Source organism: Agaricus bisporus, assembly GCF_000300575.1.
Source record: "Agaricus bisporus var. bisporus H97 unplaced genomic scaffold AGABI2scaffold_4, whole genome shotgun sequence".
Classification (NCBI taxonomy): domain Eukaryota; kingdom Fungi; phylum Basidiomycota; class Agaricomycetes; order Agaricales; family Agaricaceae; genus Agaricus; species Agaricus bisporus.
In genome coordinates, this window is record NW_006267367.1 from 645,758 (window position 1) to 669,650 (window position 23,893).

General features: G+C 47.5%; 11 protein-coding genes across 11 annotated transcripts; 9 read left to right on the forward strand and 2 right to left on the reverse strand.

The window, feature by feature from the left end:
• Positions 1–2,321: 2,321 nt before the first annotated feature.
• Positions 2,322–3,412, forward strand: AGABI2DRAFT_191730 (hypothetical protein). Its single transcript, XM_006459884.1, has 5 exons — positions 2,322–2,372; positions 2,419–2,495; positions 2,551–2,707; positions 2,764–2,938; positions 3,001–3,412. The coding sequence occupies exons 1-5, from the start codon at positions 2,343–2,345 to the stop codon at positions 3,153–3,155; spliced, it is 594 nt and encodes a 197-aa protein (XP_006459947.1). The 5' UTR covers positions 2,322–2,342; the 3' UTR covers positions 3,156–3,412.
• Positions 3,402–5,141, reverse strand: AGABI2DRAFT_219418 (hypothetical protein). Its single transcript, XM_006459885.1, has 11 exons — positions 5,017–5,141; positions 4,936–4,961; positions 4,632–4,851; positions 4,563–4,575; positions 4,281–4,505; positions 4,215–4,228; positions 4,060–4,136; positions 3,946–3,962; positions 3,771–3,881; positions 3,685–3,713; positions 3,402–3,628 (listed from the first exon to the last, which is right to left on the reverse strand). Exons 1-11 carry the CDS (start codon positions 5,038–5,040, stop codon positions 3,536–3,538), a joined length of 849 nt encoding a protein of 282 aa, XP_006459948.1. The 5' UTR covers positions 5,041–5,141; the 3' UTR covers positions 3,402–3,535.
• A 1,435-nt stretch (positions 5,142–6,576) lies between these two features.
• On the forward strand, positions 6,577–7,387 carry AGABI2DRAFT_135213 (hypothetical protein). The gene is made up of 5 exons (XM_006459886.1): positions 6,577–6,734; positions 6,788–6,897; positions 6,947–7,048; positions 7,106–7,176; positions 7,227–7,387. The coding sequence occupies exons 1-5, from the start codon at positions 6,580–6,582 to the stop codon at positions 7,308–7,310; spliced, it is 522 nt and encodes a 173-aa protein (XP_006459949.1). The 5' UTR covers positions 6,577–6,579; the 3' UTR covers positions 7,311–7,387.
• A 15-nt stretch (positions 7,388–7,402) lies between these two features.
• AGABI2DRAFT_55874 (hypothetical protein) lies at positions 7,403–7,780 on the reverse strand (the record flags this gene model as incomplete). The annotated part of the gene is made up of 1 exon (XM_006459887.1): positions 7,403–7,780. A coding segment is annotated over one exon (378 nt), but the record flags the coding sequence as incomplete, so codon positions are not given.
• Positions 7,781–7,878: 98 nt separating this feature from the next.
• AGABI2DRAFT_191733 (hypothetical protein) lies at positions 7,879–8,683 on the forward strand. The gene is made up of 3 exons (XM_006459888.1): positions 7,879–8,194; positions 8,243–8,322; positions 8,375–8,683. Exons 1-3 carry the CDS (start codon positions 7,933–7,935, stop codon positions 8,378–8,380), a joined length of 348 nt encoding a protein of 115 aa, XP_006459951.1. The 5' UTR covers positions 7,879–7,932; the 3' UTR covers positions 8,381–8,683.
• Positions 8,684–8,899: 216 nt separating this feature from the next.
• On the forward strand, positions 8,900–11,604 carry AGABI2DRAFT_219430 (hypothetical protein). Its single transcript, XM_006459889.1, has 8 exons — positions 8,900–9,082; positions 9,140–9,171; positions 9,230–9,399; positions 9,456–9,824; positions 9,900–10,577; positions 10,611–11,077; positions 11,129–11,392; positions 11,440–11,604. Exons 1-8 carry the CDS (start codon positions 9,053–9,055, stop codon positions 11,509–11,511), a joined length of 2,082 nt encoding a protein of 693 aa, XP_006459952.1. The 5' UTR covers positions 8,900–9,052; the 3' UTR covers positions 11,512–11,604.
• Positions 11,605–11,680: 76 nt separating this feature from the next.
• AGABI2DRAFT_202462 (hypothetical protein) lies at positions 11,681–13,152 on the forward strand. The gene is made up of 4 exons (XM_006459890.1): positions 11,681–12,101; positions 12,155–12,270; positions 12,326–12,492; positions 12,547–13,152. Exons 1-4 carry the CDS (start codon positions 11,814–11,816, stop codon positions 13,065–13,067), a joined length of 1,092 nt encoding a protein of 363 aa, XP_006459953.1. The 5' UTR covers positions 11,681–11,813; the 3' UTR covers positions 13,068–13,152.
• Positions 13,153–13,228: 76 nt separating this feature from the next.
• AGABI2DRAFT_191736 (hypothetical protein) lies at positions 13,229–15,104 on the forward strand. Its single transcript, XM_006459891.1, has 4 exons — positions 13,229–13,426; positions 13,481–13,620; positions 13,671–14,279; positions 14,342–15,104. The coding sequence occupies exons 1-4, from the start codon at positions 13,252–13,254 to the stop codon at positions 14,837–14,839; spliced, it is 1,422 nt and encodes a 473-aa protein (XP_006459954.1). The 5' UTR covers positions 13,229–13,251; the 3' UTR covers positions 14,840–15,104.
• Positions 15,105–17,287: 2,183 nt separating this feature from the next.
• Positions 17,288–19,059, forward strand: AGABI2DRAFT_116914 (hypothetical protein; the record flags this gene model as incomplete). The annotated part of the gene is made up of 7 exons (XM_006459892.1): positions 17,288–17,683; positions 17,736–17,749; positions 17,799–17,868; positions 17,923–18,198; positions 18,253–18,331; positions 18,381–18,436; positions 18,490–19,059. 7 exons carry the CDS (start codon positions 17,288–17,290, stop codon positions 19,057–19,059), a joined length of 1,461 nt encoding a protein of 486 aa, XP_006459955.1.
• Positions 19,060–19,634: 575 nt separating this feature from the next.
• On the forward strand, positions 19,635–21,421 carry AGABI2DRAFT_202469 (hypothetical protein; the record flags this gene model as incomplete). Its single annotated transcript, XM_006459893.1, has 7 exons — positions 19,635–20,030; positions 20,151–20,234; positions 20,289–20,564; positions 20,615–20,693; positions 20,743–20,798; positions 20,852–21,215; positions 21,282–21,421. The coding sequence occupies 7 exons, from the start codon at positions 19,635–19,637 to the stop codon at positions 21,419–21,421; spliced, it is 1,395 nt and encodes a 464-aa protein (XP_006459956.1).
• A 1,922-nt stretch (positions 21,422–23,343) lies between these two features.
• On the forward strand, positions 23,344–23,890 carry AGABI2DRAFT_202473 (hypothetical protein; the record flags this gene model as incomplete). The annotated part of the gene is made up of 1 exon (XM_006459894.1): positions 23,344–23,890. The coding sequence occupies one exon, from the start codon at positions 23,344–23,346 to the stop codon at positions 23,836–23,838; it is 495 nt and encodes a 164-aa protein (XP_006459957.1). The 3' UTR covers positions 23,839–23,890.
• Between the last annotated feature and the right edge of the window lie 3 nt (positions 23,891–23,893).

A 23,893-nucleotide genomic window follows, 5' to 3' on the forward strand; every position in this document is an offset into this window, starting at 1 on the left:
ATCAGTTGAGCGTGCAATGTAGCCTTTGATGTTTTTTTACAACGCCTACTACTCGTTCCCTACCCCGCGTTTCGAGTTACCCTTGTTACCAGCAGAATATACTAATAAGTCTCACCTTATTTGGGGAAAAACATTACTATTGATAGTAACCTCGAAGCTTTCTGCAATGTTTCAAGTTTCTATGGCAATTTTTTTGTGGTTTCGAAATCAGATTCTACATAAGTTATCACACAAATCGAAGTCTTGATCACCTCTGACAGTTGCGGGGATTGCAGACCTATATATAGTGTGTCAACTTGATCCATGAAACTGAACCTGCGGCGATAAGCCATATCCTGGTCACAGAGGGAGGACCGGGCTCGTCCAATCTCCAGGTTCAATCACAAATGAGGTCATTCAAGGAACAGTCGGTGCACACCCAAACCAATTAATCGGATAAAAGCAATCTAAAAACGTGGCCGGCAAGAGCCAGTCTTTGTTTTTTCCGGCGGTCTCCATCTGGTTCCCATGGCGGCACATGGGGATGCCGGGACCCCGGATAATCCGCGGTATACATGTCGCATAAAGATTTTCAGGCGTGCCGAATGCAAAATACTTATTTTAGGAGTTTGGGAGGGCCCGGATCTTCAATTCGGACTCAGTTTTTGTGTGAGTGCCGTAGACCAGACACCTTTCTTGGCAAGAAATTGAAAGAGGTTTCTTACAGAAGATTGGAAAACGGTGAGTGTTTTAGGCATCCGACATTTATAGAAATTATTTGGGGTCCCGGGTGCCTGATGCTTGGGTCCATCAATGCATCACCGGTCATCTGGATATCAGTCGCATGGCGGCCAGCCATGTGCCGGACGTACAGTAGAATAGCTGTGCACCAAAGAACAATCAGCTTTCTTCCCAGTATCCCAACATTACCGCAAGTATAAAAAGAAATGCTGCGGAATTTAGGCAATGTGATATCTCGGTCGAGCCCATAGAAGATAATAGATGGCGATGCTTGCTTCAGCAAGAACTGCGAAAACATGACTTGTGCGCGATGTGTAAAACAAGTAAAATACGCAACGCCGCCCCCTTTGCCTTTGGTTGTAGGAAGCGGAGATTAATTAATACCCAACGGCATCATTTCCTACCACGCCGCAGTGACGGCAAGATATTTTGGGCATGACAAGAATTATGTACTTGTGTTCAGATACTAAAATGGTAGCAAATCTCAAGCAATGTGCGGCTGTGAGAGGCAGTGATTCATTTTAACAATGTGTGGGATTGGTCTACTTTAGACCGCCACGCTTTCGAGACCGCGTGTGTATGTATATACTGTGCGGAAACTAAGGAGAAGAAAGTAAGGGTATGTATAGACACACAGTGCACATGCCAAAAGTCAGCCGGAGTACTATAACCACGTTTCTTCTCATTCGTGAAGAAAATATATGGTGACTGATCAGCACCCCAAGGCCTCGCCTTAAGTATTGCCTCACGAATAAGCACTGCACTTACGAACTTCGTGCCGTTAGGCCGTGCCGCATCGGGGATCAGATAAGTTATATTACCCCATGTGACCGAGCCGTTGCCGAGCTGCCATGTGCATTCTGATTCTCTGATTGCTTGTTGTGTTTGATTCTCGAAGCAATGTGATTGGGCTGGTAGGACGAACATTCAAATGATAAGCGAGGCGCGTTGAACGAGATAAAAAGGTGTATGAACAGAGACACATACCTGGAAGGGGCGAGACGCCAGGATGTTGGACGATATGGACATCCCTTCAGCTGTGCGTGATGTCACTCAACATTTCATGAAAGAAATTTCACTCTCGAGCTGCGAGTTCGCTAAATCGCGACAAGAAAGACAAAGTCCAATGACCTCCAAACGCGGGTAGAAAGATAGCCGGTTCGCCCCGGAGTGGCTGTGCATTGGCCATTCAAGCCATCTCAGATTTCCCGGCGAGCGTGACGAAGGGCTCGAAAGCTTCCCGTTACAGCTATCTGACAGAATCGACGATTTCTGTAGCAAACGAAGAGAATTTCAGGTGTGCGTCAGCGAGAAGCATCGCGAGACGTAGAGGGGTTTGGGAAGCACCACCGCCACAACAAGGAGTGGTGTTACCCACTGAGTGACATTGACGGTGACACCCACCACTGGGGTGACTTAGGTTTTGTCGCTAAGGCTGCCGTTAGCTTGTTGGAGAGATCTGAGGATCTTTAGGGCAAATAATAATAGGACCGCCATCATTAAGTGAGTGACCCACTAGATGATCCAGCGGATGATCCAGATGTGTTCGGGTCCTTCATTCCGTTGCCCATGTTTCTAAATAAAAGAGCCGCCTGCACCAGCCTCCCTTTCTCCACACCACCATGGCCTCCATCTTCGACGTCACTTCACAGGTGCGCGTTCTACCTCCGCACCTATTCTGCTGCTGACTGCTTCTAGCTCACATTCTACGGTGCCTACCATTCCAACCGCACAAATATCCTCGTCCATGTGATATGTGTGCCCATCCTCCTATGGTCAGTAGCTTTGACTATGTCTAACCCTCTTTTTGTTAAACTCACGCCTTGCCAGGACTTTCCAAGTGCTCGCGAGTCAACTACCCGTCCCATCGGTCATCCCGGCTATTCATCATCAGTTTAACGAGTACCTAACTTTTGATCTCAATTGGGCTACCATTCACGCCGGCGTGTACTTCCTCTATTATCTTGCCCTCGAGCCTGTTGGTGCCGTGAGTGTACCTTTTTCTCATACCCGCCGCCACCACCTTACAAAGATTTCACTCAGTTATTATACGGCCCCCAACTGATTTTGTCTCTCCTATCCGCCACCACATGTGCCAGAAACACGGATAATATCAGCTTGGCTGGCATCGTACACCTCATGACTTGGGTTGCTCAATTTTTAAGCCACGGCCTCGCAGAGAAACGCGCTCCGGCCTTACTCGACAACCTCGTCGGCGGTGAGTTATTTACCATCATCATTTACCTTTTGGGTTCCCCTGTCCTTACAATTGATTGATAGCCGTTGTACTGGCACCCTTCTTTGTCCATCTCGAAGTTCTATTTAAACTCGGTTACCGTCCCAAGTTCTATCGTAGCCTCCAGAACGAGATTGGCAAAGAAATCGCCAAAGTCCGCAAGGCTCAGGGGGACGAGAAGCGCAAGAAAAATTTGTGAAGCGCGTCTCTGTCCCTTCGGTGCTTCTTGGTTTCACTATCCCTTCGTCATCGGTTATATGATGGCTTCCGTCTTTTCAGATGTTGTGCAGATCTGTCGCTTTGACATACTTTCTTGGAGCTCTTGGTGTATATATTGTTTCGGCTTGCCGAGGCATCGACCGTGATTGGTCACCCCTTTCTTAAGTTATATGTATAGTGCCTACTAGTAACAGTACATAACGGACATTCAAATTCAAATTCTTTTCTGTAAAATTTCGACATTCCTAAGGTCATACTTCCTTCTCAGTAGTGAAATGGGAAACGATATTGAATGCGCCTCGTCGATTAAAGTTCACCTCCACACTGTCACATTGGGCATTTGCACAAATTGATTTGGATCTAGATCAAGCTAGAGGGTGGAGGCAATGCAGGTTCTCCAATGGGAGTGACGTATGCCTTCGAGAGACCACCATCGACAGCAAAATCAGCACCCTGAAGATACGCTATTAGTTCTTTGGTTAACCAATCTAAGACGAGTTGCGTCTCACCGTGACATAGCTGCTGTCGTCGCTTGCGACTGGAAAGCAAGACTGATGAGAGATCATGACTCTTTAACAGTTTAGTAAAAACTCACGGAATAGCGCAGCTTTGGCCAGCTCAACCGCTTCACCGAAACGACCCATAGGAAGATGTACACGTCGCCTTTCCTTTTTTTCCTCGGTATTCAGGAAATCCATAAGAAGAGCTATTTGTGAATGGAGCCGTTGATTTCCTTACACGAAGTCATCATAAATTGATAATACACTCACGGGTCTGCAAAGGACCGCTACAAAGCCGCAGGGAAGATCAAAGGAAAAAGGGTATAACAGTCAGTAGATTCTCGAGTAAAGGGGGAATGCAGTTAATGAATGAAGGATGCTCACGGGCACAAGGAGTTGACGCGGATGCCCTCACGAGCATGCACCATGGCGAGTTCACGGGTCATAGCCAGTACGCCACCCTGATAGTTAGAACGAATACAAGATTCCAAAATTAACCACATGACTCTCTCAGATCTTTGAATAACGTCACTGCTTACCTTGGAAGCGGTATCTATGAGTTATTCTGTTAGTGCCTTTGAAAGTGATGAAGTTGTGAAACTCACAAGCTAGCTGAGGCGTAGCAGCGCCCATCAGAGCCACAAAACTAGCGGTATTGATGATACTACCACCAACGTGAAGCCCCTTGCTCGCGTCCGTTGCATTCTGGCGCATGGCAAGAATAGCATATTTACAACCCCACCAGACACCTTTAAGGTTAATTTGCATCGTGAGATCCCAAATACGTTCCTCCGTATTCAAGGCATTGTCATCCTCAGGATGCATTATTCCTGGTCATATCCGCCTCATAATCAGCGCTGGAGACTAGGATTGCACATGGGTCTTACCGGCGTTGTTAAACTAGATCGGCACTGAGTTAACCTGGAGGGGACCAACTCTATGAAAGATCCACTAACCATGATATCCAACCGCCCAAACTCCTTGACAGCAAGATCCACGACGGCCTTGACATCCGCCTCTTTACCTACATCGGTCTTCGCTGCAATAGCTTTTACATTTGGGTACCTCTCTTCAATAATCTTCGCGCCTTTCTGGGCACCTTCAAAGCTGATATCCGCCAAGATTACGTTCGCTCCTTCTTGAGCGAACAAAATCGAGGTCTCAAGACCAATGCCACTGATGATAGTTCACAATATTCCAATTGCATCATGGGTGCCACTCAGTAGGTTTCTTGGATATCGAACGTTGATTTAAACTCACGATGCACCACCGGTTACGATAGCTACCTAACAACATAGATGAGCACACCTTTGCAAAAAAAAAGTGAATTTAGTTCGATACCCTATTATTAAGGCGGCCAGACATTGCACAAAATGGGAGGTGATGACTCGAGCAGTTTGAAAGATAAGACTGCCAACCTCGGTACAGGGGCGTGACGTCTGAATCTATTGAAATGTAAAGGGACCTGTCACATCGTGACGCATCCAGAAAGACGAGAACAGGAAAGCAAAACGAAAGCAGCACCGTTGAGATAGCAAAATTAGGATGCAAAGGTGAAACGTATAATATAGATGGGCGCCAGATATCCTTAATGACTAAGGCGGAATCATCGCAATGACATCGGAAAGTCGGGTGGAAAGCTTTCATAAGTATCACCAAACATGCCTTGAAGTTCCTTGACCACGTCAGGCAAGCTCTCACATGAGGCTGGTTCGCCATCCCAGCGAGCTTCAGAGGCCTGACTCGATGATGATTGGACAAAATCTCGGCTCGCTGCCACGCGGAATTCCGATTCCTCCGACGCAGAAGACATTCTGGATCGTGAAGCTGTTCGGTCTAATTGGTCGGCTTGTGAAGATCTGTACATGGAAGGCAGTGTTAGATTTGCAGGAAAACATTGTCAAATTAACTGTACCTTGACTCTGACTCGGCTACTGGGAATGAGTAGAATCCGGTTCTTTGAGAATAGGAAAGTTCCTGCGTTTGAGAACTTGGCACCAGCTCGATTTCAGAATTAACGGGTGATGAAATTGGTACCGGGGACATGTCTTGCGACTGTGAAGATGCAACAAAGTCATCCAAATCAGAGTTACATTCGGAGGGAGCGAAATTGGGCTGGGAGTACGCGGAACTCGGAGAGGATATGGTAGGTTGGGGACTGCGAAATGATCCATACGTTGATGGAAACTCAATCGTGCATGTAGGCGTTGCGGTCTCGTAATCAAACGAGTCCAGAGTCTGTGTTTGAGAGGACGGTATGAATTCAAACTCGACTTGACGACGAGGTGGAGAGCTGGACTCTAATGAGTTAACATTCGGTCCATGGTCAACAACTTCTGTCGTTCGGTGTATCACAGGTAAACATGACAGATTTAGTGGCTCGATCTCGGGCGAAGGGGTAAGCTCTGGCAAGGGTGACGATGGCGGCGTGGTATGACGCAAATCGGGGACGGGCTTGGTGGGACTACTTGGAGGGGTGTCCTCTATTTCAATTACTCCCTGACCCAGTTCTTTGGTCTTTGTGATTGGCCGATGAGAACCGAATGATGTCTTTCGTGAGGTGGATAAGAAGTCGACATCCTCTTCTCGTCGTTTTCCTTTGGAATCCTTGTTCGGAGTCCTGGATTTCTTACGAAAGCACTGTCTGCCTGTAGTCTCGTTTTCGTCTGCCTGTCGAGCGCGCTTCGCTGGACTTGGCCTATGTCTAACCTGTGAACGAAGGTGAGGATTTGAAGAAATGGGGTGGAAATAAGCTGTGATCGGGTTCTCTGCCCGTGGGGGCATACTCAAGCTCCAAGCAGCGTGGCATGTGACCGCGACTGGCGGAGTTGGACGTGATCTGGCAATTGCCGGCGACGCGTTTAATGACCAGAAACGCGTGCAAACCTGCAGCTTCACCTATCCATGGAAGACCAAACACCACAAGTCAAGAAAAGAAAAGTCGAGGACGCGGATTCCTCAGTCGCACCTCTCTCCAATCTCCTGGTGAAAAGACTCTCCGAAAAAGCCAAGCTCCCAACACGCGGTTCACCACTGGCTGCCGGATATGACTTGTATAGGTAGACCGTTTGCACGACTTCGACATAAATACCATGTTCACAACTCCCTTAAGTGCAGAGAGTAAGCTCATACCCGCACGCGGTCAAGCCATGGTGGATACGCAACTTTCGATCGCAGTACCCGTCGGCACCTACGGTCGAGTCGCCCCCAGGAGTGGACTTGGTTTGTCTTATACGTTGCCTTATTGCAAGCGAACTAACCGATATCGCAGCATCGAAGTTCATGATCGATACAGGAGCGGGAGTCGTTGATGCAGACTACCGGGGCGTCATTTTTGTTCTGCTCATCAACCACTCTGAGAAAGACTTCCAAGGTATTCTCTGTTGGCTTCGTGAGTTTGCTCCCTCACTGATACAATGATAAATTGTAGTGAATGAAGGCGATCGAGTTGCCCAGCTTATCTTGGAACGGATATATAACCCAGAAGTCCTCGAAGTAGACGTGAGTACCACTCAAAAGTAGTTTCCATCAAGCGCTGATGAAACATTCAGAACCTCGATGAAACTATTCGCGGTGCAAATGGCTTCGGTTCTACGGGAGGTTATGGCCCAGACGCCACCGTTCCATCTTCCTGAATTTGATTACCGCTAAGGCCTTGATAAAGTGTAACATATCTTACCTTGAATATAATTCATTCCGATATCGCCTCCTCGACTGGTACAACCCCTCTTTTCCTGTCGGTATCAACTACGTAAAATCCGTCGTGCGTGCGCGCGGCGTGTTCCAGCAACTCCTGCCCTTGGGGGCCAACTTCAGGAACTTCATGCCGTTGGTCTGCATCCTCCCTGTCCCAGCGTGTCGCAACCGATACTCCCTGAGTGTCAATTAGCCTGACGGCCTCGACCAGCCTCACAAGTTCGGACATTTCTTTCTGCAGGTCGACATGTTCAGCTGTGCCCTCAGCGGGAGGGACAAGTGCCGCAAGTTCATGTAGGCGGATAAGTGTTTTGGATGAGACGGCAGGCTTTGGGTACGATGACAAAAGTTCGGTCACAGACCAGGTCGGCTTGAGAGGTATCGCGTATTCGTCTGTCTTGATTGTGGTCGTATAGGGCCTACAACACACTGAAAATATGCGAAGCCGTAGGATAGTCCGCGACTGGGCTGACAGGAGACGGCAGAGCTGCATCAAGCGTATTTTCTCACACACCTCATCCGTTAACTCACATCTTGAAATCCTACCCAACCCGTTCTGCAATGTATGCCACCCTCACTCGACACAACATCGGGCAGGCTCTCCGCAAACTTTTACCCACACCACTTCCGCCAACGCTTACACTTCAGCAAAATTGCAACTTGTATAGAATTTTGTCACGAACTCCCAAACCAGCAGGCACGGTAGTCCATCAGACACGGTGGAATTCTAAAAGGATAAAAGATTCGTATTGGGTGGTTACGCGTGCAAACATCAAATGTGGGGGAGAACACGGGAGGGCATGGGGTATCTTGTATTGGAAAGGTATGTGACTTGTAGATATTTTTGGTTTGATTCGACTGGTTTTCGCAGGAAAGCAAGTAAGCCCGCAGCCAGAGCTTATTCGAGGGGGTCTCAAGTTTACGTGGGCGCTAGGGCGATCCAACCCGTCCGTACGTTTGTATTTCGCAATGTTCATATGTCAATTATTAACCCAGAATTCAGTCATGAAGTTACCGTTTGATATTACTTCTCATAGGAAGGCGTGCAAGGCTTGTAAATTAGATGCTCGCCGCTACAGTAGCGTCTTTCATCGAACTCCCCCCATACATCATTCCACTGCTGGTATTTCCAAACCTAAATATCATATTAATTGCTAGCTCTTTGAGAGATGATTAACCAACTCCCGGGGATGAACGACATAAGCCATTCTCTCAGGGGCGAGGGCTTGTTTCTGTAGCCTCATCGTGGCACTCTTGTCCGTTTAATTATTTCTGATGGCCAGAGGCTGAGAGTGGCACTTGGCAAGGTTACAGGCCGTGTCAGGAACCCGTTACCGCTTCTTGATTAAATAAAACACCTGTTCAAATTTTCTTTCTATTCGGGATATATGCAATTTTCTCATTAATCAAACCCATTTATCTCTCTCATGGGTTTGACCCGCTTACCTGCTGAGCAATATGAAGATTTAGTCGCGCATACTTGGTATATTGCAAGTGGTGACCTTATTTGTGTTTGTTGCCCCACGCGCTCGCGTCAAGGACACGATTCCCTACTTTTCCAAAGCTCACCTTGTACGATAAGCGAACCCGCCTATCTTGTATAAAATAGGCGTTTATTCGACGCCGTGAAGCGAATTTGCTACCCGCACCAGAGATTCAATTACTGAAACAGGACGACGCCATGCCCGCAACGGACGCCCAGATCTTCAAGGTAAATACCCCCCGCTCTTACAATTTACCACGGGTTTAGCTGATAATTGATTTCCAGGCTACGTACAGTGGTATACCTGTATATGAGATGTAAGGCGCCCTATGCGTGAGACGCGTTACGCGTTGTTTGCTGAAAGGATGTTTACAGGATGTGTAAGGGTGTTGCAGTGATGCGGCGGCGAGATGACTCGTGGTTGAACGCGACACAAATACTTAAAGTTGCAGGATTCGATAAACCGCAACGCACTCGTGTGTTAGAACGCGAAGTTCAAAAGGGTGTTCATGAGAAGGTGCAAGGAGGTTATGGCAAGTATCAAGGTGGGTACGACTCAATCTAAAGCCATTGTTCTGGATTAATCATTCTTTGGTTGTAGGAACATGGATTCCTTTAGAACGCGGATTGGCATTAGCCAAGCAATACAATTGCGATCATATTTTACGACCTATAATCGAATTTCAACCTGCTGCGAAGAGTCCCCCACTTGCTCCAAAACATTTAGTCTCGAATGCGAGTAGTGCCACGAAACCCACACGCAAGGCTGCGGAACAAGTTCCTAATAACTCGGTAATAAATACACGATCGACACGGAGAAATGCGCCAGAAGTGGTTGAGGAAGAGTCAGACCACGAAAGCCTTTCTGTCCATGGTTCGGAAGACGGCTCTATGACGCCCTCACCATCCGAAGCGTCTTCAAGCTCACGTACACCATCTCCAATTAATAGTCCCGGGCCTTCTTATGACAGTCTGGCAGGAGAGGACGATACAATGTCGGCTAGAAGGAATCGATATCGACGGAACGATGAAGACGGTTACGGAGATATGAACGAAGATGAGCTCCGAATGAATGGTGGAGATGCTCGGACATACGGAGATCAGATTCTAGAGTATTTCATCTCAGATTCCAACCAAATCCCGCCCATTCTTATCAACCCTCCCGCGGATTTCGACCCCAACATGGCTATTGACGATGATGGGCACACCTCGTTGCACTGGGCTTGTGCTATGGGACGCATCCGGATAGTCAAGCTACTCCTGTCAGCTGGAGCAGACATTTTCAAGGTCAATAAAGCTGGTCAAACTGCCCTTATGCGCAGCGTGATGTTCGCGAACAATTATGATGTCCGTAAATTCCAAGAGCTTTATGAACTACTTCACAGGTCGACGCTCAACATTGACAACTATAACCGGACCGTATTCCATCATGTAGTGGATATTGCAATGACCAAAGGAAAGACTCATGCGGCGCGATATTACATGGAAATTGTCCTGGGTCGACTTTCAGACTATCCAAGAGAGCTGTCCGACGTCATCAACTTTCAGGACGAGGATGGGGAGACTGCACTGACTATGGCTGCTCGTTGTCGCAGTAAACGGCTGGTCAAGCTTCTCATCGACAATGGTGCCGACCCGAAAATAGTGAACAACGACGGCAAAAGCGCAGAGGACTACATTTTAGAGGATGAGAAATTCCGTTCATCGCCTGTACCTACTACGCGTACCCTCCCGATGTCATTCCGGAATGCGCAAGCTGCTTTCCCGCCACCTAATGCAGATCCTGGTTATGTCTTTGCGCCTTCACATGGAGACCGGCCACCGCTGCATCACTCGGTCGTTGCGCAACGCGCTAGTACGCGTTGTGTAAATGACATCGCATCGATGTTGGATAGCTTAGCAGCATCTTTCGATCAGGAATTGCGGGAGAAAGAGAGGGATATGAACCAGGCACACGCTTTGTTGACGAATATCCAAGCGGAGATTTTGGAGAGTCAGAGAACAGTCAATCAGCTAAAAAATCAAGCGGAAGGGCTGATGCACACCAAGTCCTCGTTAAATCTCCTTGAGAACGAGTTATCTTCGAAAATGGGAAGGCGGTATAGACTTGGGTGGGAAAAATGGGTCAAAGCTGAAGAAGCTCGGGAGAAACGTATTCGAGAAGCGGCAGGTGGAGAGTTGGTGGTGACAGAGGCTACGGCACATTATGAAATTGAAGATGAAGTAGATGGCACTGCCTCACAGTCGACGGAAAAAAACAAAGGGAAGCGGAAGGCCACAGAAGACGTTTCTGATCTCCTCGATTTACATTCAAATATTCCCACAGAATCTGACGAGTTGAAAAATGCCTGTGACAAGCTCAGGGAGGAGATGGCAGACTTTAGAAAGAGGCGAAAATTGATGTTTGATGAATTGGTTGCATTTCAAGCGGAGGCAGGGACAGGCGGGCGGATGAGTGAGTACAGGAGGTTGATTGGGGCAGGATGTGGAGGTGTGCCCCCATCCGAAGTTGACCAAGTATTGGGTATGCTTTTGGAGGTGCGTTGTCCCGCTGTCAACTGTTGTCTTATACTCATTGTCTACAGACTCTTGAATCCGAGGAACCTAGTTCTTCATCAAATGCATGGAACGGCTCAAAACCGGTGCCAGTTGGATAGTAGCTGTACATGTTCTAACGCCAAATACTACGCATGTTGACGTCGTATATGTCATCATACCCAGATACTTGTTCTTTTACTTGTAATTCGATACCCAGATGTAAGGATGTCAAGTTTAACGGTTCTAAGAATGGACGCGCCGGTCATGTGATGGTCATTTTTTGGTCACTCCGAGTTTGCCACTTTGCATTGCAGCGACTGAATATTCCAACCACATTCCCATATTCCGGCGCGTCACCGCCTTTTTCGTGATACATTTCCTAGCCTTTCCTTTCACTACGACCTAAGCCAGGGTTCTGTATATGACATACAAGGGCTACACGCGACTCCAGCTTATTCGGGGAGCGACTTCTTCACCATGGACCACTAATTTCCGACACTTACTCCCTTTCCCCAAAAAATGGATGAAACGGTTCACTGTTCGCGATCCTGTCATCAAGTCAGTGAAGCCAAAGGACAGGATTAAATACTGGAATGTGGTACCTGGAGACCAAATTCGACTGTTGGGAGACAGTTCGAACAGATTGCACGAAGTATTGAGTATTAACAAAATCAGCAACAGGGTCTTCGTGAAAGGTGCGGTGGTAAGTGTCTTTGGTTCATCGTTCAAAGAGATATATACAAGCTGACTACGCGTGAACAGAGTGGGGTACAACAAAAACTCGTAAGCAACAAGAACTATCACTACTCTCGGTGTCAATTGTTTTTGGGCAATTACGAACTTCCAAAACCCGGCTCTACGGAACCGCGACTCACCCCGTACGCAAATCATGTTCCTTCCGTTGTTGTACAATATTAATGACTCAGCCTTCAGGGTTTTTGCAAAGCGACTCGGAACCACGAGCCCATTCTGGAATCCATTCCTCAGACGGTTTGAATGGCAACGGTTCGCCACTAGCACTTATCCTCGTCTTCCGGATTCTGTTGGAGAGAAACTTCCTATCGCTTGGCCACAACCGGCAAGAGCCAATATTCCTGATCGTATGTGTACTCAGTTGTTTGGCACTGCAGCGTGTCATTAACCTTTTTCCCAAGCATCAAGTTATGATGCATTGCATGACGTGGTTGCGAAAGTCACATACCAGCTCCCCAAGATTGATCCACGGCCGGGAGCACGTCTACCCGATGTCTCGGAAGACGCTTTCCTCGCCTCGGTTGTCAATCCTCACTTACGCGACAGTCTGGATGAAAGTGCACCTGTAGAACCGTTCCTCCACAAGGAGCTCTCAAATCCGCATTCCAAGGCGAAGAAACTCAGACGTTTCAAGGAGTACAAACTTCATACTAAGGAGCTCTTGAAACAAATACTAGTTCAAGAAATGAAACGCAGTGATAATCCCAAGGAGGCGCGCACGATAGCGATGTTCAGATGGCGCGCACAATTGAAGGCTGAGAGGGAGGAAAAGAAGAAGATGAGGTGGAAGCACAAGGCCGAGGTGGCGAACCTTGAACGCAAGGCGGCGAGGAAAGTGAGGAAAGAGCAGCAACAGAGGCGGCTCCTTACCGAGCTGTCACTCAAGGAGGCACCGAATCAATTTATTCCGAAAGATGTTTAGAGTATGTTGCTTATTAGTATAATTCTGTCAGTAATGAATGAATGGGCGTCGGCCAAATATGGGTGGCAGAGGCCTTGCGACTTTCTTCTCCGGCTCTCTATCGGCCTCACCGGCCTCTCCGGTATTTATTGGAGAACGTCTCAGACCCACGTACGGCCTCTGCTCAGCACCCTCACCTTCACCCATGGCTCACGTACGCTCCCTCTCCTTCGACTCCCTGTACCAGTCCATACCTCACAGCCCGGATGAAGCAGACGACGATGTGGAAGGCAGTCAGCCCAAGACGCCCACTCTCGTCGACTTCAAGATCAGATGGGTACATCTTCTGCTCGGATGCACGATCCTTCTCCCATGGAATGGTGCGTATTCTATTTCGCCGAACCACTTCACACCGTAAAGTTCCTTCCTCGTAGTCATGATCACAGCAATGCCATATTTCTTCGAACGAGTTGCAGGATCCGGAATCGAACACACATTTGCCTCCTATCTCTCAATCTCATGCACGACTTCCAACTTCATGTTCCTTGCGCATGCTACCCTGACCTCGAAACACGTTAGTTCTCTCTGTGTCTATTCCCCAGCCTTCTAACCATACAATCATAGGCGAGCCCTGCAAGGCGGGCACGTGGCGCAATTATCTCGATAGGCATCCTGACATTCCTTCTGGTGCTCAGCACATTCTTCACCATGCCTCCCAGATTGTTCTTCCTTTTTGTCCTCGTCAATGCCGCGGCGCAGAGTGCTGCTGGTTCATACTTGCAAACAGCGGTCATTGCTGTCGCTTCGCTCCTCGGCCCGGCTACCGTGCAAGCATTGATGGCTGGTCAAGCCGTTATAGCTGTCGCAGTCAGTGGGGTTCAAGTGGTAAGTGCTGTCGCTTCAACTTGGGGCAAATCCGAGTCGTCCTCCGCCAGTGATGGTACAGCCGAAGAACGATCCGCTTTCTTTTTCTTCACCCTGTCAACCCTGTTTGTTTTGGCGAGCGCGGTTGCTCACCATTGGCTCATCAACACGTCAACTTATAAGGCGGTGGCAGCTCCATTAGAGCAGCACTCTACCAAGGTTTCCCATTCATCTACAGACCCTACATCTGAGTCACTGCTCCCGCGAGGTAAAAGTGAGGCAGATGATGATTGGCGGCAAGCGGTCAGATTAGCCAAAGCGAACGTCACGTATGAAATTGCAGTGTCGTATGTCTTTGTAGTCACCCTAGTGAGTACCTTCTCCTGCGGAACGAAGGGAATTGCCTCATCACTTCTCCCTTTTCCCCGCAGGCTATCTTCCCCCCCATCACCGCCTCCGTCTTACCTGTGAACCCTGAAACACATCCCTTGATATTCACCTGCATCCACTTCCTCGTGTTCAACATTGGAGATCTCCTTGGCCGATATAACTGTTCTTTTCCCTTTTTTCTCATCTGGTGTCGGAAGCGCCTTCTCGTACTCTCACTCGCTCGGACTCTCTTCATCCCTCTCTTTCTGATGTGCAATGTTCAACGCCCCTCAATGATACATTCTACGCCTATTATTAATTCTGATTTCATGTTCATGTTCATTCTTCTTCTTTTTGGATGGTCAAATGGCTACTTATCAAGTATGTGCATGATGAGTGCGCCTTCTGTCGAGCATAACCCGAACCTCCAAGGCCACGAGGATGTGGATGTGGCGGCTACCGTCGCAAATTTCTCTTTGGTTGGTGGTTTGGTGCTAGGCAGCGCTGCCAGTTTTGCAGTCAAGAGTACAATCTGTCAATGTAATCCATTTACAGCATGATTTCCTCCTCAATAGCAACCGCCATGTATTTTAATATTCATCGGTTCACACTCGAAATAATTTGACATTTTTGACGGCATCATTAGAATAGAACAGCAAACACCGGATCCGAAGAATTGAAAGGCTAAAAGTACACATAAGGACACAGCCAATTTTACAGAAAATCGTAAAAATCGTTGAGTAAAGTCAACGAGTGGAAAGCATGGGTTGCCAGATTCCATAAGAAATTTCTTCCAGATGGTGAAGTTCTACTCTTTCCCAAACGACTGGGATTACATTGGACTAAGTGATTAGAGTCAGCTGGTGATGCGGTACAAAGAGTTATATTAGCCCACCTGCAAATAGTGGACGCATGCCCGAGAGACTCGTCTTGCGAGCGTGGACAAGTTGACGCGCCCGTCATATGCATCCAAGGGGATCTCATATGTTAAGGACGAGTGTCCCATCCACTGTTGACCCCATTTAACCGGTTGATTCGAAATCAGATAGGCAATCGCTCCTTACCTTCACTTTTAATAGTATGCTGCCCCTCGAATCCGCATGCAAATCATACAATGAATAACCATCATTGTTTGAGAGCCGCACATGTGACTGGGCTTCATCGAGACCGATACCAGCTACGAAAGATCCCTTGCGCTTGAACTTGATACTCATTGACCCAGGTCGGCCACCGTGTCTGTATTGGGAGTACATATCCCTGTTGTTGACGGGGGTGACGAAGGAGGCTCTCCGCTGGCGCATAGGGGGGGCCGCTGGGACCATAGCGTTACTAGGCATTATGGAACGACCGACAGTACGAGAATAGGGGTCGTCATCATAGTCACGGTAAGACTCTCCGTAGTCGTAGTTGTCGTCATACCCTGCTTAGCAATGATATTTCTGGGTGAGGGGGATTGAAATGCATGGCGAGTAGGAAAAAAAAACGTACAGGGGTTAGAACGCCGTCTACTCATCGAATGAGGAGCATACGCTGGGTACGAATTTCGAGCGTACTTTGAGTGTGAAGGTGAAATAAGCCTGATGCCTAGTAAAGCGATGAGAGGTACCCACGTCAAGGCCGGAGTCAATATAGCCTCCATGTCCATAAGCTGCAGGCGCAGAAACCGCGTAACCCATTGACGGGCGACGAGACAAAGAGCGGGAAAGCCCCCCACCGTAGGTAAGGTCGTAAGCCATAAGTACTAAAGCCCAGAAAGCTGGTTGGTTGAGGCAGACACTGGATAACCCTTAGACAGACAGATGTACAAGGGAATACCGTGAGCTAAGGTCAACTTGCTCAGAGGATAAGGGATGGGAACAGAAAGCTGGGGTAGAGGCAAGGAGAACGGGTGGCATTTAAATAGAAGGAATCAACGACGTCAATAGACACCTTTTGCCCTCGATGTTACCTCGAGGATCATTCAAACAGTAAGCGGATGTCTATCCGACCAGACAGACCCCAAGGATCAAAAAATGGTGCAATCCTAGATCGTTCACACCCTAAAGATGTGGCTCGTCTAACAGTAAGTGGGACTTCGCTGCGGACAGAGACTTTTCCAGTTTGACGTTGAGACATTAGAAGGCCTAATACATGGTCCAAGGGAGCCTCAAGCCTAGTTAACCCGATCGGCGAAGACCAAGGCTTAGAGAGCAGACGAGGTGCCGGAGCCATGAGCATCGATATAGCCAGCATCATCGGCCTAAAGCTGAATAGCCTTATTCACAGTAGAGTGAAGACCCAAAGCTTCTCCTGAAGTATCATCACTGGACAGATGCGGTCCAAAACTCCAACAACTTCAAAGTTATTCATTGCCCATGCGACCACGAGGGAAAAGTCGGAAATGAAAGCCGGACAATATTGGAAGTCTGAGGTGATTACTTGAGTGCCAGCACCAGCGTGGAGGGTAGCCTTGTGCCCAGCATGAGCCAGCGAGTCGGAAGGTTTCGTGAGAGGTTGCCAAGAAGTTCGAACAAGTTTGATTTTACAAAGTGTCCCGCCGTTTAACCAAAAGTCTGGAGAACCGATCGGGTAAGTTTCTGAACACTTGAACTTGTAAGAGTCATGTCAATCTCCCCAAAGCCTTTTATAGGACCCATGAAGTTTGAATGGTCTATTAAGTGGTAAAAGTATTGAAATAAGGGGGGAACCTAACGAGGGGCCGCTGCGGGGGCGCTGTGTGCAAGAGCTCCTCTTGATCAGAATACCATAATTGGGTACTAATTACTGGTGACATTTACGGCAACTCCCCGCGTCCCCAGTGTCCTCTCGCCGTGTCACTCAAATCGAGACCCGACACGTCGCTTCCGGAGTAGGTACAGTAAAGCGGGTGAGAGTCTTGATGACTATAATTAAGCTCGGCCAATACCACCAAATACCATAATGTGGGAGAGCCGGCACCCGTAAGCCCCTGTTACATGTTATCACCGTGCTGATGGCAGCGCCCGTCAGTCTTGGCTTCTATCTTCACCATGACATCTCTTGCTGATTTCAGCGCTCTTATCAAAGGCGACGTTATCGTACCTGGACACGCAGAGTATGAAAAATCCTTGAAACGCTGGGCGGTCAACGCAGAAAAGAAGGCAGCAGTAGTGGTATTCATTAAAGATGAGGCTGATGCTGCCGCAGCAATTCTCTATGCGCGCGAAAACGATCTTCCCATCGCAATTCGCGGTGGTGGTCATAGCCCAGCTGGTGCATCCTCTATTGACGGTGGCCTAGTAATCGACCTCTCTCGTTATCTGACTGGTGTCAAAGTCGATCCCAAGAAGAAGTTGGCCTACGTAGGCGGAGGTGCCATCTGGGAAACCGTCGACAAAACTGCAATAGAACATGGCCTTGCAACTGTTGGCGGAACCGTCAATCATGTATGTGACTTCATTCAGTGATATCGGACACCATCGAATGAATATTCAATAGACGGGTGTCGGAGGGTGAGTTTTCGGAATTACGACATACTCAGACTTAAGCTGTTAACTCCAGGCTTGCTCTTGGAGGAGGTTTTGGATTTCTCACCGGCGAGCATGGCCTCGTGGTTGATAACATTGTCCAGGTTGGTTCTCACTGGTAAAAAATCACTTTTCACGCTTTTGAGCATGCGTTCCAGGTCACTTTAGTCAGTGCGAATGGCACCATTTACACCGTGAATGAAAAAGAAAATACCGATTTATTCTTTGGTATCCGCGGAGGTGGCTGTAATTTTGGAGTTGTGACTGAACTTGTTCTGGCCCTTCACTCACAAAGGAGGACGGTCTTTACTGGACCTCTGATATTTCCGGTCATACACCTAGAAAGGGTAGTCGAATTTGCTGAAGAGTGGTATGCCAACATTCGCTCAAACGAGGCAATGTTCTTGGTGCTCGACGGAAAGCCTGGTACCGCTGTGAGTGTCTGACTCAGTGTGTTTATTTAAATGGATGCTTAGTATTTGTTCCAGCCAAATATTATATGTCATGTATTTTACAATGGGAGCGAGGAGGAGGGACGATCCAGATTTAAGGGACTCTACGAAATTGGTTAGTGATATATGTGTCGTGGATTTCTACAAAGGCTCACGTCGTCCAGGACCTGTAATGGACATGTCAAAGGAAATCCCCTACGAAACGGTTAATTCCCTCCAGGTATGTAGACTTGTTGCCTTTAATGCATTTGTCGTTGACGTCTGAACCCAAAGAATTCTATTATTGTTCCGGGTAGTGGTGTGTACTGGAAAGGAGTGGCTATTCCCGGCCCTTCTTACAAGCCAATTGCGAACACTTATGCAAAAGTCCAAGAAATATCGAAATCTGGCACATTCTCCACCCTCGCTGTCTACGAATTACTTCCTCTCCAGAAAATCAACTCTGTCCCGTTGAATACGACTGCTTACAGGCGGTCTACCAACCCAAATTGTCTTTTGAGTCTTAATTGGCCCAGAGATCTCAATTCGCAAGCTTTGGTCGATGAGGCAAGATCTTTGACCCATCAGCTTGCTGCCTGTGTGGCTGGAGGGGCTTCAGAGCTGGAGGACGAGAAGTCTCGGCCATACGCTAATTATGGTATGAATGTTTACCCATTGATTTTATACGTTATCGATGACATTGGTTGCATGTTAGATGCCGAAGGTGATGCAAGGAGCCAAGAAGAGGTGAAGAAGATAGCTCACGTCGCCTTTGGAGATAATTACCCGGCTCTCCAGAAGATTAAGAAGATATATGACCCCGACAATATTTTCAATAGGTGGTTTTCCATCATTCCAGCTTAGTGCTGTTTTATCAAATAGTGTCGACCACAAGGATGTTCGTATAGTGTACGATATATACATGTCAGATGAAGCAGGTTAAAATGCTAATGACGAGTTACTATAATGTACTAGGCAGTCAGAAACAATACCAGGAAACCCGTGTGGCAGAAGCATACACAACGAAAGCGGCGGGAGAGAAAAGGCCAGGACTGATGTGAGGTTAGCTTTGTGCCCGGCATGAATTAGTGAGTCGGAAGGATTCGTGGGAGGACACCAAGAAGTTAGAACAAGTTTGAATTGCAAAATGGCCCGCCGTTTAATCAGAAGTCTGGGGATTTTTCTCGATACGGAACTTGTAAGTTATGAGTCATGACAATCCGCGCCAAGCATTTCTACATAGGACACCAGAAGTTTTGATGATCTATTAAATGGTAAATGGAGTAAAATAAAGGGGTAACCGGACGGGTACACAAAGAGGCTTTGTAAGTTAGCTATAATTAGTCCCGGCCAATTTTTTTGCATCCTGATACAGCTCCTGAGTTGCACCGTGCAAAAGTTGATAAAAGCACCCGTCAGTCTAGGCTTCTATCTTTACCATGTCATCCCTTGCTGATTTCAATGCTGTTATCAAAGGCGACGTTATTACACCGGGACATCCAGACTATGAAAATTCCTTGAAACGCTGGGCGGTCAACGCGGAAAAGAAGGCAGCAGTAGTGGTATTCATTAAAGATGAGGCTGATGCTGCCGCGGCAATTCTATATGCTCGCAAGAACGATCTTCCCATCGCAATTCGCGGTGGTGGTCATAGTCCAGCTGGTGCATCCTCGGTTGACGGTGGTCTAGTAATTGACCTCTCTCGTTATCTGAATGGAGTCAAAGTCGATCCCGAGAAAAAGCTAGCCTACGTAGGCGGGGGTGCCATCTGGGAAACCGTCGACAAAACTGCAATAGAACATGGTCTTGCAACCGTTGGCGGAACAATCAATCATGTATTTCAGTGACTTCACTCAATGAGTCGCATCCACTCATATTGGTAATCTTTGCTTGCCTATTTCATAGACCGGTGTTGGAGGGTGAGTTATCGAAGTTACGACAACTCTCATGCTTAGGTTGTTTACTCCAGGCTTGCCCTTGGAGGAGGTTTTGGGTTTCTCACCGGTGAGCATGGCCTCACGGTCGATAACATTGTCCAGGTTGGTGGCCGTCGCTGGAGGATATCCTTTTGCACTCTTTAACCTACGCTTCAGGTCACTTTAGTCGGTGCGAATGGAACCATCTACACTGCGAATGAAAAAGAACATGCGGATTTATTCTTTGGTATCCGTGGAGGTGGCTGTAATTTCGGAGTTGTGACTGAATTCGTTCTGGCCCTTCATACACAGAGGAGGACTGTCTTTATGGGTCCCATGATATTCCCAGCCGTCCACTTAGAAAGAGTAGTGCAAGTTGCTGAAGAGTGGTACGCTAACGCTAGCGCCAAGGAAGTAATGGCCTTGGCTATCGACGGCAAGCCTGGTGCCAATGTGAGTGTTTCATCCAATACATCTACATGATTGAATGCTTAGTACTTTAGCCGAACATTATATGTAATGTTTTCTACAATGGAGATGAGGAGGAGGGAAGGTCCAAATTTAAGAAACTCTATGATATTGGTAAGTGAGAAACGGGTCGTGGATTTCTACCAAAGTTCACGTCGTCCAGGACCTGTCATGGACATGTCAAAGGAAGTACCCTACGAAACGATCAATTCACTCCAGGTATGCAAACCTACTGTCTTTGATTTATGTGTTGTTGATGCCAGATCCTAAAGAATAATCTTATTACTCCGGGCAATGGTGTGTACTGGAAAGCAGTGGCCGTTCCCGGACCTTCTTACCAGCCAATTGCGGACGTTTACGCAAAAGTCCAAGAAATATCGAAGTCTGGCAAATTTTCCGTCCTCGTTCTCTACGAATTATTGCATCTCCAAAAAACCAACTCTGTCCCGTTGAATAAGACTGCTTTTAGACGGTCTACCAAACCGAATTGTCTTTTAAGCCTTGATTGGCCCAAAGACATTCATTCGCAAGCTCTGGTCGATGAGGCAAGAGCTTTGACCCATCAGCTTGCTGTCTGCGTGGCTGGAGGGGCATCGGAGCTGGAGGACAAGTCGTCTCAGCCATACGCTAATTATGGTATGAATGTTTATCCATTGACTTCATACGTTACGGACGGCACTGATCATACTTTAGATCCTGAAGGTGTTGTAGGAAACCAAGATGAGGTGATGGATAAGGCTCGAGTCGCCTTTGGAGATAATTACCCGGCTCTTCAGAAGATTAAGAAGATATATGACCCCGACAATATTTTCAATAGGTGGTTTGCCATCACTCCGGCTTAACACTGTCCCATCGAGTGGTATCAACCATAAAAATGTTCATCTAGTCACTATGGATATACATGTCAGATGAAGCGGGCAGAAATGCAAATGATAAGTTACCAGAATGTAGGTAGTCAGAGACAGTGCCGAGCAACCCAGATGTACGCAACGTAGTGGACTATCAAAGTCGAAGTGAGAGAAACTCGGGTTTATTACATGATTATCCATTCATTCCAGTAAAACCATATCTGCTATGATTCATTTTGCCCTATGCTGGAAATGAAAGTGAAGGAAAAGCCAGCGATAGTTTATGAGGATGGAATTGTTTGGGACTTGATTACTGTACTCTTTCTCTTGATGGACTCAATGGCGTAGAAAGAATGCGCCGATCGTCGTTTTCGTGAAGCACGAGGCCGACGCAACTACTACAGTATTTTCTTATGCTCGCTGAAACGTGCCATACCAATTGCGTCTTCGACTTGCATCAGTGGTCCATGTCCCATAGGTGCTTCTTCGGTAGAAAACGGAACCGTGATCGATCTTTCCTGGTTGAACCTGCAGAAACTTTGTTATATGTCGACTGCGGTGTTCTGTGGAGTGCAATCGACCAAACTGTGATCCGATGTGATCTGGCTTCCGGACAAACTAGTTATGCGAATACCATAGCTGAAGTGCTGATCTCTGTATCTGATTTCTCGCTTAGTGCAATGATGTTCAGATTGGCGTCGGCGAGTGAGTTATATGATATCGACATGCTGTCTGAGTATGGTGGACCCTGTGCAAATTCTCGATAAACTTATCCTTGGCGATGGTTCCGGCCAGTGGCTCTGCGCAGCACGGTTAACTTGGCATAGACAATAATCCTGATAGATCAAGCTAATCTGGGACTGGTGAGGAATTTTGGCGACAAGTGACTGTCGTCAGCGCAGAAGATGTTGCTCATAAAGCCAGTGAAATAGAAACCAGTGACCTGTTCTTCCGAGTTCGTGGCGGTGGGTGCAGGTTCGGAGTTGAGTTCGTTCTCCGTTTACATCTTCGAAGAAGAGCGGTCTTCGCTGGGTCTTTCATTTCGCTCGGGACAAGGTAAACGCAATCACGGAAGGAACCAAAAACATGGTTTTCTAATGGGAGGGTCTATCAACTATGAATTATGTGTTAACCTGAGGTAGACGGTCCCTTGAATGGACACTTGTAGAGAAGAGAACAATATGCCAGTACCAAAGGAGTAGATACAACGGACAATCCTTCCGAAAGCATTGGCAATGGTATAGATTCTATGTTGATGCAATGGACGATAGGCGTGCAGTCGGAGTAGATAAATGAGAGAATAAACGAGTAGGCGGAGAGAAAAAGAAACAGTCAAAATAGGGAAACGTTGCAGGCGAGGCATAAAATCAGCCTACCTGATGGGGCAGTAATTGAGTCAGGGACCGTTTGCGATAATTGTTTCCTGTATTCCTTGTACCGCTGTGTTGCCAAATAGTATCCTCACGCTAGACCGATACAAGTGGTTCTCACTCAGAGCCGTTATAGCAACTATTGTTCCCATGCGCTTTCTTGACCCTGGTAATGCCTCTTTTTGACACATTTGTTTCCTCCTGAATACAGAGAGAATCGGTCAAGTTCTAGGTAAACACCAATATTCGCTTGGTAGCCAATGCCCAACCCAGCAGAGGATCAAAAAAGATATGATCGAGAGACATTTTCAACAGGAGATTCGCTATCGCTCTACCGAATAAGTCGTCGGGTAAGTCTTGATTGTGTGGATATTTGGCTGAAATAGGACAGAGACTTACCAGTACCAACAAGCGCTTTAACTTCAAACAACTGAAGTTCCAAATGGCCCCATATGACATCATCTGTCACAAAGTTGCATTATTACCATTTCATTACCAGTATCACCACTTCGCTAGAAACGAGGCATACTAGAGCTTCAAATCCCAATGGCATCGACTCGGCAGAAACTTGTTCAAGCAACGCAGAGGTTTTGCGATGCCTTTGCCGACAAAGCCGATATTTCAGCCATCTTGTCTCATTTTTCGAAAAAGGAGAATATTAATGCATACGAACATGGGAACCAGGCTCTTGCACCATTCCTCGGTCGATTTTTTGAGGGGATGGAGGGAGTGAGAACTTATTTTGAGATTATTGGGTCACTGCTCGCATATGAGGACATCAGGTTCGGAGTGTTCATAGTGGATGCGGAGGAGCGTAAAGTAGCCGTCAGAGGATGGGGTGAGTTCACGTGGCTGGAGACGGGGGAGAGTTGGCACGAGGTTTTTGCATATATGCTTGACTTTGACGAGGAAGAGAAGATTAAGCGATATCAGGTCTGGGCGGACTCGGGAGCAGCTTACCTTGCGCGGATTGGAAAGTTGAAGGAGATTGAAGAGGGCGATCATGGACGCGTCAGGTCACGCGAAAACGCGTCTGATTAATGTGTACCGTGTATACTAGACACGTACAGTCACAATTGTAGTCACATCTTCTCTC

Coding starts and splice junctions, on each gene's coding strand:
- AGABI2DRAFT_191730 (XM_006459884.1), top strand. CDS start 2,343: ATGGCCTCCATCTTCGACGTCACTTCACAG. Junction 2,373..2,418: donor TCTTCGACGTCACTTCACAG/GTGCGCGTTCTA, acceptor GACTGCTTCTAG/CTCACATTCTACGGTGCCTA. Junction 2,708..2,763: donor CCCTCGAGCCTGTTGGTGCC/GTGAGTGTACCT, acceptor GATTTCACTCAG/TTATTATACGGCCCCCAACT.
- AGABI2DRAFT_219418 (XM_006459885.1), bottom strand. CDS start 5,040: ATGTCTGGCCGCCTTAATAATAGG. Junction 4,852..4,935: donor ATCGTAACCGGTGGTGCATC/GTGAGTTTAAAT, acceptor AACTATCATCAG/TGGCATTGGTCTTGAGACCT. Junction 3,629..3,684: donor ACGACAGCAGCTATGTCACG/GTGAGACGCAAC, acceptor GCGTATCTTCAG/GGTGCTGATTTTGCTGTCGA.
- AGABI2DRAFT_135213 (XM_006459886.1), top strand. CDS start 6,580: ATGGAAGACCAAACACCACAAGTCAAGAAAAGAAAAGTCGAGGACGCG. Junction 6,735..6,787: donor GCCGGATATGACTTGTATAG/GTAGACCGTTTG, acceptor AACTCCCTTAAG/TGCAGAGAGTAAGCTCATAC. Junction 7,177..7,226: donor CAGAAGTCCTCGAAGTAGAC/GTGAGTACCACT, acceptor TGAAACATTCAG/AACCTCGATGAAACTATTCG.
- AGABI2DRAFT_191733 (XM_006459888.1), top strand. CDS start 7,933: ATGTATGCCACCCTCACTCGACACAACATCGGGCAGGCTCTCCGCAAA. Junction 8,195..8,242: donor GGGTATCTTGTATTGGAAAG/GTATGTGACTTG, acceptor TGGTTTTCGCAG/GAAAGCAAGTAAGCCCGCAG.
- AGABI2DRAFT_219430 (XM_006459889.1), top strand. CDS start 9,053: ATGCCCGCAACGGACGCCCAGATCTTCAAG. Junction 11,078..11,128: donor ATTATGAAATTGAAGATGAA/GTAGATGGCACT, acceptor GGGAAGCGGAAG/GCCACAGAAGACGTTTCTGA. Junction 11,393..11,439: donor TATTGGGTATGCTTTTGGAG/GTGCGTTGTCCC, acceptor CATTGTCTACAG/ACTCTTGAATCCGAGGAACC.
- AGABI2DRAFT_202462 (XM_006459890.1), top strand. CDS start 11,814: ATGACATACAAGGGCTACACGCGACTCCAGCTTATTCGGGGAGCGACT. Junction 12,271..12,325: donor ACGGAACCGCGACTCACCCC/GTACGCAAATCA, acceptor CTCAGCCTTCAG/GGTTTTTGCAAAGCGACTCG. Junction 12,493..12,546: donor AAGAGCCAATATTCCTGATC/GTATGTGTACTC, acceptor CTTTTTCCCAAG/CATCAAGTTATGATGCATTG.
- AGABI2DRAFT_191736 (XM_006459891.1), top strand. CDS start 13,252: ATGGCTCACGTACGCTCCCTCTCCTTCGACTCCCTGTACCAGTCCATA. Junction 13,621..13,670: donor CTACCCTGACCTCGAAACAC/GTTAGTTCTCTC, acceptor ATACAATCATAG/GCGAGCCCTGCAAGGCGGGC. Junction 14,280..14,341: donor ATGTCTTTGTAGTCACCCTA/GTGAGTACCTTC, acceptor TTTTCCCCGCAG/GCTATCTTCCCCCCCATCAC.